We start from the raw sequence: 12,770 nt of genomic DNA, 5'->3' as shown, positions 1-12,770 counted from the left end.
TTCCTGTGCTAAGATCACACTTCAGACCTAAAGAATCTTTCATCCACGATTCTGAGCAAAATGTTTTCATCAGAACTGGTACCCCTGACTGACATAGACAGATGAACCTGCACACTGAATGTTTAGGTATGGCATAGATACAGCTTTAGCTGATTGCCAGCATGACATCATGAACAAATAGAGAAATAACAAATAATTACAACCATGCATCTTTAGAGGAGCCTTAAGTCAGCTCTTTTCATTCACTGGTCTGGTAAACTGGCTTTGGCAGTAGGCTTCTTGAGCAGCGTAATTTTGGCCCCACCCTAACACGTCAAAAATATTTAACATGACACATGTTTCTTGTGTAGCCTAATGACATTAATGTAAAGTTATGCACTTGACATGATTATTAACCCCTTCCATGCTGATGACGAGCTCAGCTCGTCATCAGCGTTACCTACCGTGTGCTGATGACGAGCTGAGCTCGTCATGTAACGCGGTAATTTGAAAATGCCGCATACCGCGAGAAAAACGTCCGCACGCATGCGGTTAAAGTGCATTCACAGTAGAATTGGAGAATTCATTCATACATTGTGTGCCTTTACTGTATTCCTTGGAGAGTTGATGAATAAAACATCCTCACTCATTTAGAATGCTCTCAATTTAGAAAACAACAATGATTAATGTAATGTGTGCACTAATGCGTCATATATTGTATTAAAATGTAGTTCTTAGTCATACTTATATACATTCAAGTTTCAACTGTATGCCACATGTAACAGTAATTTAACATACTGACACTTTATATTCATTTGTGTTTAAAGTGCACACACATATAAAATGTGCACCATTCATTTAATACTCTGCATAAAATACTGTTTTCCATGTTCTACTTACATGAGTGCTGGTGTGTCCATATGGTTTGTTAGTTTGAGAATGTATACAACGCTGTACTAGCGACAGAAAGAGAGCCTGAGAAGAAAACCTTGACAAAGAACATGGAGAGCCAAATCGTTAACTGAAGGGTCCTGTTTAACATTATTGCAGCATGGTTTGGGTGAACACAATGTTCAGTGAGGGACATTTCATAAATGTTGCAGCTTACAAAGTGAGAATGAATAACCCCTGATGATGCAGACAGAGGGGTGTTCCTGGGATATTCTGGTGCAAATAACTTGAGTGCACACAGTTTGGGGACATGCTTACTTTGTCTTGGACTTTGAGAGGTTTAGACCTCTATAATTTCCTTTTGATTCTTTGCTGAGTGTGGCTTAGGCTAAAACGCAATCTCTTGTCCCAATAAGGCTCTTGACCGAACTCCTGAGAAGCTATCACCTTCCCACTCTTTCCTGTATTCCCTATTTTTCTGCATGTTCCTGTTTTTTTTAGTTCTCTTTAGATTATAGAACCATCCTATTAGTTTAAACTTTAACTTAGATAATTTTAGATTTACTCATCACACTGCTTAGGGCAAGGGGCAAATCCACATTTACCATGGCGATCTTGCAGTGTGAGTGATGCATTTTTCTTGCTCACGTGTACTCATTGGCTTAAAGAAGGGCACTCCAGTACCAGGGTTGGTAGACAAATACTTTACTTTCCCTATGCTATGTTTCTCTCCATCTTTTATCCTTTCTATTTATAACACAAAAAATCCTAGATTTACTAAGTTTTCATGCAAAGCTCTGCAGCAGCCAAATTTGCTGTGCTGCGTTGCGCAAGGTTGAAACACAGTGCAACACTACATCTGCCAAAATTTCCCTGCAGCTGTGTGCCTTGTGCTATAACAAGGCCGCCTTGCATGAAGCATTTGTGCACAATGGTGCAGAAGTAAGTGTACACTGAATAGTTTAGGAATTATATTGCTAGCATGTAAATACCATGCACCATTTTGCATCGGTTTCCATTGTCGCAAATCCTTAGAAGACCTAGTCCTAAGTATCCTGTACTTTCGTGATGTGTATTGAAACTACATAGTGGTTTCTACATCAGTTCTAATTACACTGGCCTGATAGGAAGCACTCTCTGTTCTATTAATATCAAATGTATTTTTTTTTAACATGAAAAGAATTGCAAGCTGACAAGTTTAGTCCGCAGCATATTTTTTATTTGATTTTTAATTTTGTTTCTCATTCTTGCAATAAAAAATAAAAATATTAACCATTGCTTCTCATTCTTGCAATAAAAAATAAAAATATTAACCATTGCATGAGGTTGCTCAGGCTGGACCTATTGGCTTTACCAACGTACGTTTTATCAATGAATTCAAAAGCAGGGTTGAAACGATCAAAGATACAGTGCCGAACACTCTACTGTCCATGGTGCACTTTTTGACTGTTACTCTCCAAGAGAAAAGTATTGTCATTGATGGATTTGTTATAGCAGAATGCAAGCTGGTGACTTGGAATAACGTTGTTATAGTATCCTGTTGTTATAATCTGTCTAATACACGCTAAGTGAACTGTTTAATAGCAGGAACTACATGGGCTGGCACCCTAAAACCTAATGGTACAACCTCAGCTCCTAGTTTATGGATAGGGATCATTATACAATTGCGCAATCATTTACAGATTCCATCACTTGCAAATGAATGAGCAGAAATTGCTTCTTATCATTTTGCAGGACGGAAGTTGCAGTGGCGCGAGGGCGCGGTGCACTCAAAGCACTGTCCTTCTGTATTAAATGAATGATCCTTACTTTCGCTGTAATTCTGATCCTGAAAACGTTTTTTTCTGAGTGTAGGAACTAGGGGCCAGATGTACGACCATTTTTGCATGTGCAAACGGGTTTGCAAACCCATTTGCGCATGCAAAAACAGCATAGGAAATGTACAAACCCTATTTTGTGACTCGCAAAAATGATGACTCGCAAAATAGAGTTTTGTGACTTGCTATCAGGAAGGGGAGTTCCTTTCCTAATAGTGAGCGCAACCCTTTGTAAGAATGTTTGCGTCTGCAATTGCGGGTGCAAAACACTTGCAAATTACCTAAGTATGGGCGAATTTTGCGGATTCGCGGTCCGCAAATTCACGCGAAATGGCAAAAAAATCTGCGAGTTCGCGGATTTTCCTACGAACTCGCTGATTTTTTTTACATTTGCACAAATAATGTGACCACCTGCGTCTGTAACTTTGGCACCGCGCCGAAAGGTGCTGAGGTCCCTCGAGTAAGCTGTCCATCATAGTGAGAAAAGGGCGGCATGACGTTGCCCTAGAGTGTGTGTGGCGGGGCCAAACGGGCAGGGCTTCTATGCGAGTTCACATGCCTGTTGTTTATAAAGGGTCAGCGACGGATCAGAGCAGCAGATGAGGAGAAAGCAGCCTCCTGGTCACTGGAAGTACACGGGGATTGCGCTCGAGAAACTTGTGGATGCAAAAAACCTCCATCAAGGATTACATCTAATTGTAGGCGGGAGATATGGGGAGAAAGCACACCTGCCTAGCCTACACTGTGCTCACTTGTTTTTTGGGGGCCGAGGTCCCTCGAGTGAGCTGTCCATCATAGTGAGGAAAGGGCGGGAAAACGATGCATACCCTAGTGTGTGTGGGGAGGGGCTTCTATGCGAGTTCACATGCCTCTTGTTTATAAAGGGTCAGAGACCGATCAGAGCACCCGATGAGGAGAAAGCAGCGTCCTGGTCACTGGAAGTACACGGGGATTGTGCTCTGGAAACTTGCGGATGCAAAGACCTCCATCAAGGATTACATCTAATTGTACACAGTAGATATGGGGAGGAAGCACACCTGCCTAGCCTAGACCGTGCTCACTAGTTGTTTGGGCGCCAAGGTCCCTCGAGTGAGCTGTCCATCATAGTGAGGAAAGGGCGGGAAAACGTTGCATACCATAGTGTGTGTGGGGCGGGGCTTCTATGCGAGTTCACAAGCCTCTTGTTTATAAAGGGTCAGAGACCAATCAGAGCACCAGATGAGGAGAAAGCAGCCTCCTGGTCACTGGAAGTACACGGGGATTGCGCTCGAGAAACTCGTGGATGCAAAGACATCCATCAAGAATTACATCTAATTGTAGGCGGTAGATATGGGGAGGAAGCACACCTGCCTAGCCTAGACCGAGCTCACTAGTTGTTTGGGTGCCGAGGTCCCTCGAGTGAGCTGTCCATCATAGTGAGGAAAGGGCGGGAAAACGTTGCATACCCTAGTATGTGTGGGGTGGGGCTTCTGTGAGATTTCACAAGCCTCTTGTTTATAAAGGGTCAGAGACCGATCAGAGCACCAGATGAGGAGAAAGCAGCCTCCTGGTCACTGGAAGTACACGGGGATTGCGCTCGAGAAACTCGTGGATGCAAAGACCTCCATCAAGAATTATATCTAATTGTAGGCGGTAGATATGGGGAGGAAGCACACCTGCCTAGCCTAGACCTTGCTCACTAGTTGTTTGGGCTGATTATTTGAGCTTTAACTCGGGCATGTGCAAAAAAATCCACCCGCGAGCGAATTTGCGAGTTTTGCGGCAATTTCGTGAGACTCGCGGATCGCAAAATTGCCGAAAATTCCCAAATTTCGCGAGCGGAATGGATTTTGCGCCCATACTTAGTAATGGGGTCGCAAAAGGGAAGGGGTCCCCAGGGGACCCTTCCCCTTTGCAAATGCAGGGTAGAATATTTTTTAAGGGCAATTGGTGGTCCCTGGGACCACTGCCTGCCCTTAAAACATGAAACAAAAATGTTTCATTTTTTTTTAAAATACATCCCGTTTTCCTTTGAGGAAAACGGGCTGCATTTTTTTTAAAAAACCTGCTTTATTGAAAATCAGTCCCAGACATGGTGGTCTGCTGAGCCCAGCAGGCAGGCATTCCTGGGAGGGCCTGCCATTCCCAATGGGGTTGGAAATTGCGAGAGGCTCATTAATATTCATGAGCCTCTCTATTTGCGACTCCATTGAAAATTGCTAACAGTGGGTTACACACTGTTGTACATTCATTATAGCGCCTCCCAAATTGCGAGTCGCAAAACACTCGCAATTTGCGAGGCGCTATGTTAGCCATCGTACATCTGGCCCGTGCTTTCATTTTCGGTTTTTGTGTGTAGCCTTTGTTCTCATTGTTTGTGTAAATATAAATAATGCAATGAAATTACTTTGTTTCTGAGGCTAGAAGTACTTAAGGGATGTCGTCTTTTGTGCAGTGTTTGATATAATTTTGTGTCATTTTTGAGTCTTTCTTTTTATATTTAAATATTTTCCTGAGTTTTGTGTTGCTGGTGTTTAGCTTACATTCACGTATTCTGCTTCAAATCGCCGCTTACCATCTCCTGACATAATTTTTTTTTTCAATTCTTGCAGACTGACATCTTCCAGCTCGAAGCGGTGCACCTTGGGAACGTGTACAAGATTGTTATTGGACACGATGGCCTTGGAACAGGTCAGATACAGCTGTCTTTTCCAGAACCAAATATATTTTCAGAAAAATATCCCTAACTGAAAGTCCATTTCTTGCACTTATATTCATAATGGTACCATTATTTTTTTGTACATTACTGTAGAAAAACGTTTGCAAATGTATGTCCAGCAAATAACATCTGATTTTCAGAGCCATAAAATAAACGATATGAGGCTGCTGTTTTTCCATCATAAATGGAGAGCACAATGTGCCTCTAATGTCATGGCGAGGGGTGGGTATAGTTTGCATAATTCTGTGCAGCAGAATTACCTGAGAATTCCACGCAAATACATGAAATTACGAGTGAAGAGTAATTTTGCACTTAGCACTATCTATTAGCACAAAAATGTTGCTTCACGTTCATTTTGGAAGCACAGGGCATTTATGCGCTAAGAAATAGCGCTAAATGACACAGAACACAAATAGTGAGCACCCACTCGTAGTCACTAAATGTGCTTTTGTAGTAGGATTTTCCTCAACTTGTGGCATTTAGAGCTATTATCTTATCGTAAAATGAACCCACACGTCCAATATGGACGCAAGGATGCATTTTTGCACTAGGAAAAATTGCTAAATGCAGCAGATAATGAATAGTGAGCACAAGGTGTAACTCGCAAAATGTTCTCTTGCTGTAGGATTTTCCCCCCAGATTACGTGAGGAGTAATCGCATAGTTATCAGTAGTTCTGTCTCAAAGAGTAATGCGGAATTACCGAAATCACTCAGATTACTCCGGCTTCTAGCCTTGAATTTCCCTTGGGTGACCCTGACGCAGTCCTTGCTGCCTAGGGTTGCAGGAATCGTGAAGGCAGCAACAGGAACAGAAGTGAAACCTGTTTATGTCACTCAATGATGTCCCCCTTTTCCTGTCAGCAGCCAGTAGCGGTTGTTCAGGGACTAATGAATGGACAGTTATTCACCCCTGGCATTGCATCAGGAATCGAAGGTTGCATGATGTATGTTGGGTCAGAAAAGTCCTTTGAATGGTAAATATGTGTACCCCTGCCCAAAGTGTCCAACTGTACTGTCTGGATCTCAAAGGCTGACTTTTTTTGTCATAGTCTAACATAGATTCTGCATGTGTGCTATAACATAGGCCTGTCTCATGAATTGCATTCTTGTTGAACTGGGAGGGGCACCCAAGGTGCTATCCTCATAGGCGTGGAAGGCTACTGCATTCACCAGGCGTTAAGCAGCATGAGCGCTGTAGAGCAGCATACAGTGTAGTGATCCGTAGTAGTGAACAGGACCTTTTTATCCTGTGTCTCTGGAGTGGGGGTTACAGGTCACTCATCTTTTAAAAGCTCTGCTGCTGTGTGCTTAACTCACCGTTGGCCTACATCAGGTAGATGTGGAGTGCTGCACAGCGCAGGAGTAGTGTCTATGCATTGATTGTATGTGTGCCTGGGATGGGTACAGAACAAGGATGGAGCAGTACTGTACAGTACATGTGTGGTTAGAACATGTACTGGGTGTATATATGCCTGAGAGGAATAAATTACATGAGAGATGTAGTGCTCTACTGTGCAGTGCGTGTGCAGGGAAAGCATGTGCTGGGTGTATGTCTGCTTGTGTGAAGTACAACGCATGAAGGGTGAAGTGTTTTGCATTGGACAAATGAGTATGTTTGCTGGCAGTTTGTGTGTTTGTAAATGACACACCCTGTTTAAAGACAGAAAAGCTTCAATTCTGAACAGTGCGCACAAACTGAGTGTGTGTGCTGCGTGCATTTGTACATGTAAGGGTACAATGCATAACAGGTAATAGTGCTGGACCCAATGTCTGCTGTTAATGTACACTGAGTGAGTGTGCTTGCAATGTAGCATTGAATGGAGGACCCACGCCTTCCTGGTTGCCTTCCTGGTTTAGACAAGAGGAGATGAATCTCCCAGACAGATTTGTGTACTGCTGCATTCCTGTGAGCTGGGTAGGGACAGTGGAGGGAAAGGAAGAAACTCCCTGTACACTTCAAAAAACTACTATAAGATTCAGTGATAGATCACAAGGAAGGGGCATGACACATCTCAGGAAGGGAGATGGGACTGAAAAGGGAATCATAAAGAGTAGGGCTGGGGACCTTAGATTAACATTTTGATGCACATATCACTGTGGTTTGACATTCAGTGTGAACCCTGGTTCTAGTGAATAGCTTTGGAGTCATGCCTGCTGTGATAAATATATTTAATGAGGAAAGAAGAAAGGGATAAATGCTCACTTCAAATGCAGCAGAACCCCATCATAAAACTTCAAAAACTAAATCATATTTTATGTCTGGCAAGTGACTAGAAAAGGGGAGGTTGAGTACCCAAATACTTGTCACCTGCCAAGCAGCCAGATGGGTTGTGTGATAAGCGGAAGCTCTGCAAGACTTCTGCCTGTGACTGGGACTTGGGGTTGATGCCTGCTAGCCTCCCTGCTAGGTGAGGGGGCATCACAAAGGGAAACCAAGACCACCTGCCCTGGAGTCTGGAGCACCACTGCCTGCCTGCTTGTCAAGACCAGTCATTCAATCAGGGAATTGTAAGTACACTACTCACCCGTGAGGGTCTCAAGGCGCTGAGGGGGTGGGTCTGCAGATCTGTTTAGCCGACGAGCCAGGTCTTGAGGGTCTTCCTGAAGGTGTTCAGGCAGGGGGCGCATCTGATGTATGCCGGTAGCTGGTTCCAGGTCGTGGCTGCAATGTGAGAGAAGGATATTCCGCCTGCTCTGGCTCTGTGGATGCATGGGGTTTCGGCCAGTGTGAGGTTGGAAGATCAGAGATTTCTTTTGGGTATGTGGAAGTTAATTCTTTTGTTGAGGTATTGGATCCATTGTTGTGTATGCATTTGTAGGCGTGGGTGAGGATTTTGAAAGTTACTCTTTTCTCCACGGGGAGCCAGTGGAGACTTCGTAGGTGTTGGCTGGTGTGTTTGTGTTGGGAGATGCCAAGGACAAGTTTGGTGGCGGTGTTCTGTATTGCCTCGAGTTTTCAGAGTAAGGAATTGTTGATGCCGGCGAAGAGTGTGTTTTCATAGTCCAGTCTGCTAGTGATGAGTGCATGGGTGACTGTCTTCCTTGACTCAAGGAGGATCCACATGAAGGTTGCGGAGGAAGTGAAGGGTGTTGAAGCAGCTGGAGGTGACGGCGTTGACCTGTCGGTTCATGGTGAATGATGAGTCGAGTACGATGCCAAGGTTCTTGGCGTGGTCTGAGGGGGTAGTTGGGCTTCCGAGGGTGGTCAGCCACTGGGGGCTGTCCCATGCAGAAGGGATGGAACCGAGGATGAGGACTTCTGTCTTCTCGACATTGAGCTTCAGGCAGCTGTTAGTCATCCAGAATGCGACGTCTTGCATTCCTTTCTGGAAGTTGAGTTTGGCAGGGGTGGGGTCTTTGGTGAGGGAGAGGATGAACTGGGTATCGTTGGCGTAGGATACGATGTTGAGGCCGTGTTGTCGGACGATGGCTGCGAGGGGGGCCATGTAGATGTTGAAGAGGGTAGGGCTCAGTGATGAACCTTGTGAGACTCCGCAGGTGTTTTTTGTGGGGTTGGAGAGGAAGGGTGGATGTCTGATCCTTTGGCTTCTTCTGGTGAGGAATGATCGGATCCAGTCCAGGGCTGTTCCTTGTAGGCCTGCGCCGTGTAGTCTGGTGACTAGTGTGCGGTGGGAGACGGTGTCAAAGGCCACTGATAGCTCGAGTAGAATGAGGGCTGCTGAGTGGCCTTGGTCCAGGAGGGTGCGGATGTCGTCTGTGGCAGTGAGTAGGGCGGTCTCAGTGCTGTGGTTACTTTGGAATCCGGATTGAGAAAGGGTCGGGGATGGCTGTCTCTTCAATGAATCGTGTCAGTTTCCTGTTGACTGTTTGCTCTGCAACTTTGGCTGCGAAGGGGAGTAGCAAGATGGGCCGATAGTTCTTGAGGTCGTTGGGGTCAGCTGTGGACTTCTTGAGCACTTCCAGTCATCTGGGAAGGTGCCTGTTTTGAAAGTGGTGTTGATGGTGCGTTGTAGTTCGGGTGCGAAAACGGCAGCGGCTCTGTGGCAGATGTGAGGATGACAGGGGTCGTGGGTGCCCCCGAGTAGCTGTTGTTCATGGTTGAGGCAGTGTCTTCGGCTGTGATCGGTGTTCAGTTGGAGATAGTGGGCTGGCTGGTGTTTCTGGGCGCGGGTGGCCGTCTGTGGCACCTGGTGGATGGTCGATAAAGTTGTCGCAGAGGTTTTTGATCTTGAAGTGGAAATACGTTCCAAGCTCGTCGCAGAGGTCGTGGGATGGGGTGATGTCTGTGGCTTCGCTGCGTGGGTTGGTGAATTCTTGAATGACACTGAAAAGGTTCTTGGAGTTGGTGAAGTTGGCCAGGATTTTGTTGTGAATGGAGTTCCTCTTGGTGGCTCTGATCTGGTTGTGGCAGTCCATCATGGCATCTTTGTAGGTGGTGTGGTTTTCTCTGTTGTCTTGGTGTTTCTCCAGTTCTTCTCCAGGCGACTGCAGGTACGTCTGGCTTCTTGGAGAGCGGTGGTGAGCCAGGCAGCTTTCCTGGGGTGTTGTCTGTCGGGGTTGCATAGCGGGTGAGCTCGTCTGTGCAGTTGGAGATCCAGTTGTGGAGTTCTCAGGCTGCGTTGTTTGTGTTGTTTCCGTCGGGTGCCCAGTGAGGTTATCTTGGGTGAGGGTGGAGTTAAGTTGCTCGTCAGTAACCATGCTCCAGTTCCTTCATGGTGGGCGTGGGGCTGGTTTGGGTGCCTTGGGTTTGATGATGGCGAAGTGTACGCAGTGGTGGTTGGTCCATGGTGGCTGTGTTGTGTGGCTGATTTGGACACTGTTTCTTGCCACGAAGATGGGGTCGAGGGTGTGTCCTGCTCTCTGGGTCAGTGTGTTGATGAGTTGTTTAAGTCCGATGCTGGCGAGGTTGTCACAAAGGATAGTGGAGTTGAGGTCACTGGGGTTGGCGTGGTGGAAGTTCAGGTCTCCAATGAGTATGTAGTTTGTTGAGGCGATGGCGTGGGGTGCAATGAAGTCGGTGATGGTGGTGGCGAAGAGTGTTCTGGGGCCAGGGGTCTGTAGACGAGGGTTCCTCGGAGTGTGGATTTGGGGGTGGTCTGGATCTGGAAGTGCAGGTGTTTTGCGGAGGGGAAGGTTTTGCTGGAGGTTGGTAGGCGGAGGGTGCTCTTGTGGGCGATGGAAAGGCCCCCTCCTGGTGGTTGGGGAGGTCTTTCCTCTGGATCTTGTATCCATCTAGGATTGCTGTGGTGATGTCGGGGGCGGAGGATGTGTTGGTCCAGGTCTCTGTGAAGAAGGCGATGTCGGGCAAGAGAGAGTTGAGTAACATGGCGTACTTGTGTACGGAGTAGGGGTGGGCGGAATTTGCATAATTGCGTTATGCAAATCTCCGTGAAACGGTAAAAAATCTCCGCAAACACGCAGAAATTCCGCGAACACGTGGAATTGCTTGTTCGCGGTGCTTTTTTCCTGCTTGCAATCGCTGTTTGCGTGCGAACACACATTTTGAGAATGCGAACAAGCAAAATATTTTGCGAAGTTGCGGAACGCAGAATTTTGGCCAATTTCGTGTTCTCCGCAGAACGCGAAACTACCCAAATTCTGCAAATTCCGTGAGCGGAATGGAATTTACCGCCCAGGCCTAGTACGGAGTGTACGTTGAGCAGGATGCATTTTATGGTGTCTCCGATGCTGGGGTCGGCGGTGTTGGAGGCCGGGGTGGCGGTGAGGGTCTGGCGGCAGTGGAAGCAGGAGAACTGGCCATGGGTTGTGTTTGGCGAGTCCTGTTAGCATTCTCTAAGTCTTCCAGGGTTGAATACAAGGAGGGTGGTGGTGTCGTAGGGATGGGTAGTGGGAGGTCCAGGGTTCTTGGCGCTGGCCGCGGTCGGGTCGTGGACGGGCACAGACCGGCTTGCCTTTGGCACCCCGGCAGCACGCCTTCTGCGAGCATCCACTGCGCGACCGCTCAGCAGCTGCCTTTAAGTAGGGAGGGGGGAGGGAAGAGAGGCTGGGAGGCGGGAGCGGGGGAATTCCGGAGGGAGGGGCCACAGGGGCAGCAGTGGTGAAAGAAACAGGCAGGCACGAGAAAATAAAAACAGTGGTGGAATTAGAGCAAGACATAGATGGGTACAATAACAGTGGCACAACATGGAAAAATTAAGAAGAAAAAAACGTCTGAGAAAGGTTACCATGGTTGCAGGCAGTCTGGTCCCAGTTGGAGCAGGCAGCAGGTGCAGGAGCGGGCAGCAGCCTTGAACCTCCCAAGGAGGAGGTCGGGGTCTGAGGGCAAGAGACGGCACAGCGGAGCTGCGGGGAGAGAGTGGACATAGACCGAGGGTCGGAGGTCTTACTTCCGTGTGTCCAGTGAGGAAGAAGAGAGAGTTGAAGAGAGTGAGGCCTTTTGGGGAACCCTACCATGAGGACTCCCTGTGTAAGGTGTGAGGAATCATCTGAGCACTGATTGGGCTGTTGGCCGTGTGCAAGATTGTTTTCGCGACTCCCGTATGCCAGGAAGGGGCTGGCGTAGACTGAGCCATGTGTTGAGAGCTATGCAGGTCTTGCTACTCCTATATTGCTGATCTGCGGTGACCCTATATGCAAGAGGGAGCCAACGGTAAAAATACCACTTCAAGTAGTGCCAGGACTTGTGAACGTCTGGGCCGGGAAGCTTGTGCTCCTTGAGCCTGCTCCCGCATAGCCACGTACTGTATGTCAGGAGGGGCTGCTTCAACGTCACAAAAAGTTTCAGACGGCTGCCCCAAGTGAAACTAAGGTCACACTGTGGGGGAACTGCATCTGACTCACTGTTGAGGATTACCAGAGACAGCATGGATGATGTCACATTCTCGCTGGCTCCAGTCGTTGTTGATGAAAAGATTTCCCCCACACCCATGTTAAGCAAAGCCAAGTTACTCCATCTTCGCTAGCAGGGTGGAGCCCCAACATCCTAGAGACCTCCGGCCACACCGGTCAAGAGAGAGAGTCTGCATCACTGGGAGCCACTGGGTGAGACACGAGCAGCCTGTGTGGAAAAGTAAATTTTGCCATGTTCTGTGTCACTACGTGTCATCCATCATATGTTATGTGTGCATGACCAATATGCATATGTTATTCCCCATGTCCGATTCAAGACGCAATTACAGTTGTGTCCTCCTCTAGTATGCCAGTTTCCAGTCCTCGTGAATACTACGAATATCAGGCCTATGTAAAGTTATGTTGCCACGTTTCTCAGTGTGCACGTTATTCTATTATAAAGTCCCCGTTTCTAGGCCTCAAAAGGGCCTGGACACCAGATTCAGCTCCTGTCTCCTGAAGCCTCGCTGAGGAGCGATACAGCCCCCACCTGTATCCTCGACCCTTCACTTACTTCCTGCCTCGCAGTGCCCGGTGCAGCTTGGCTCAGTCTCTGAGTCTGCCAAGAATATGT

General features: G+C 47.2%; 1 protein-coding gene across 1 annotated transcript in view; it reads left to right on the top strand.

The window, feature by feature from the left end:
• RP1 (RP1 axonemal microtubule associated) overlaps positions 1–12,770 on the top strand; it is a 1,491,030-nt gene that overhangs the window by 545,121 nt on the left and 933,139 nt on the right. Inside the window, exon 9 of the mRNA XM_078686181.1 lies at positions 5,279–5,357. Coding sequence (XP_078542307.1) covers positions 5,279–5,357 — 79 coding nt within the window. The remainder of the gene's footprint in view (positions 1–5,278; positions 5,358–12,770) is intronic.

The sequence above is a fragment of the Lissotriton helveticus genome, chromosome 4_1 (assembly GCF_964261635.1).
Source record: "Lissotriton helveticus chromosome 4_1, aLisHel1.1, whole genome shotgun sequence".
NCBI classification, from domain to species: Eukaryota; Metazoa; Chordata; class Amphibia; order Caudata; family Salamandridae; genus Lissotriton; species Lissotriton helveticus.
Note: the sequence above shows the minus strand (reverse complement) of the source record. Positions and strands in the feature narration are given on the sequence as shown.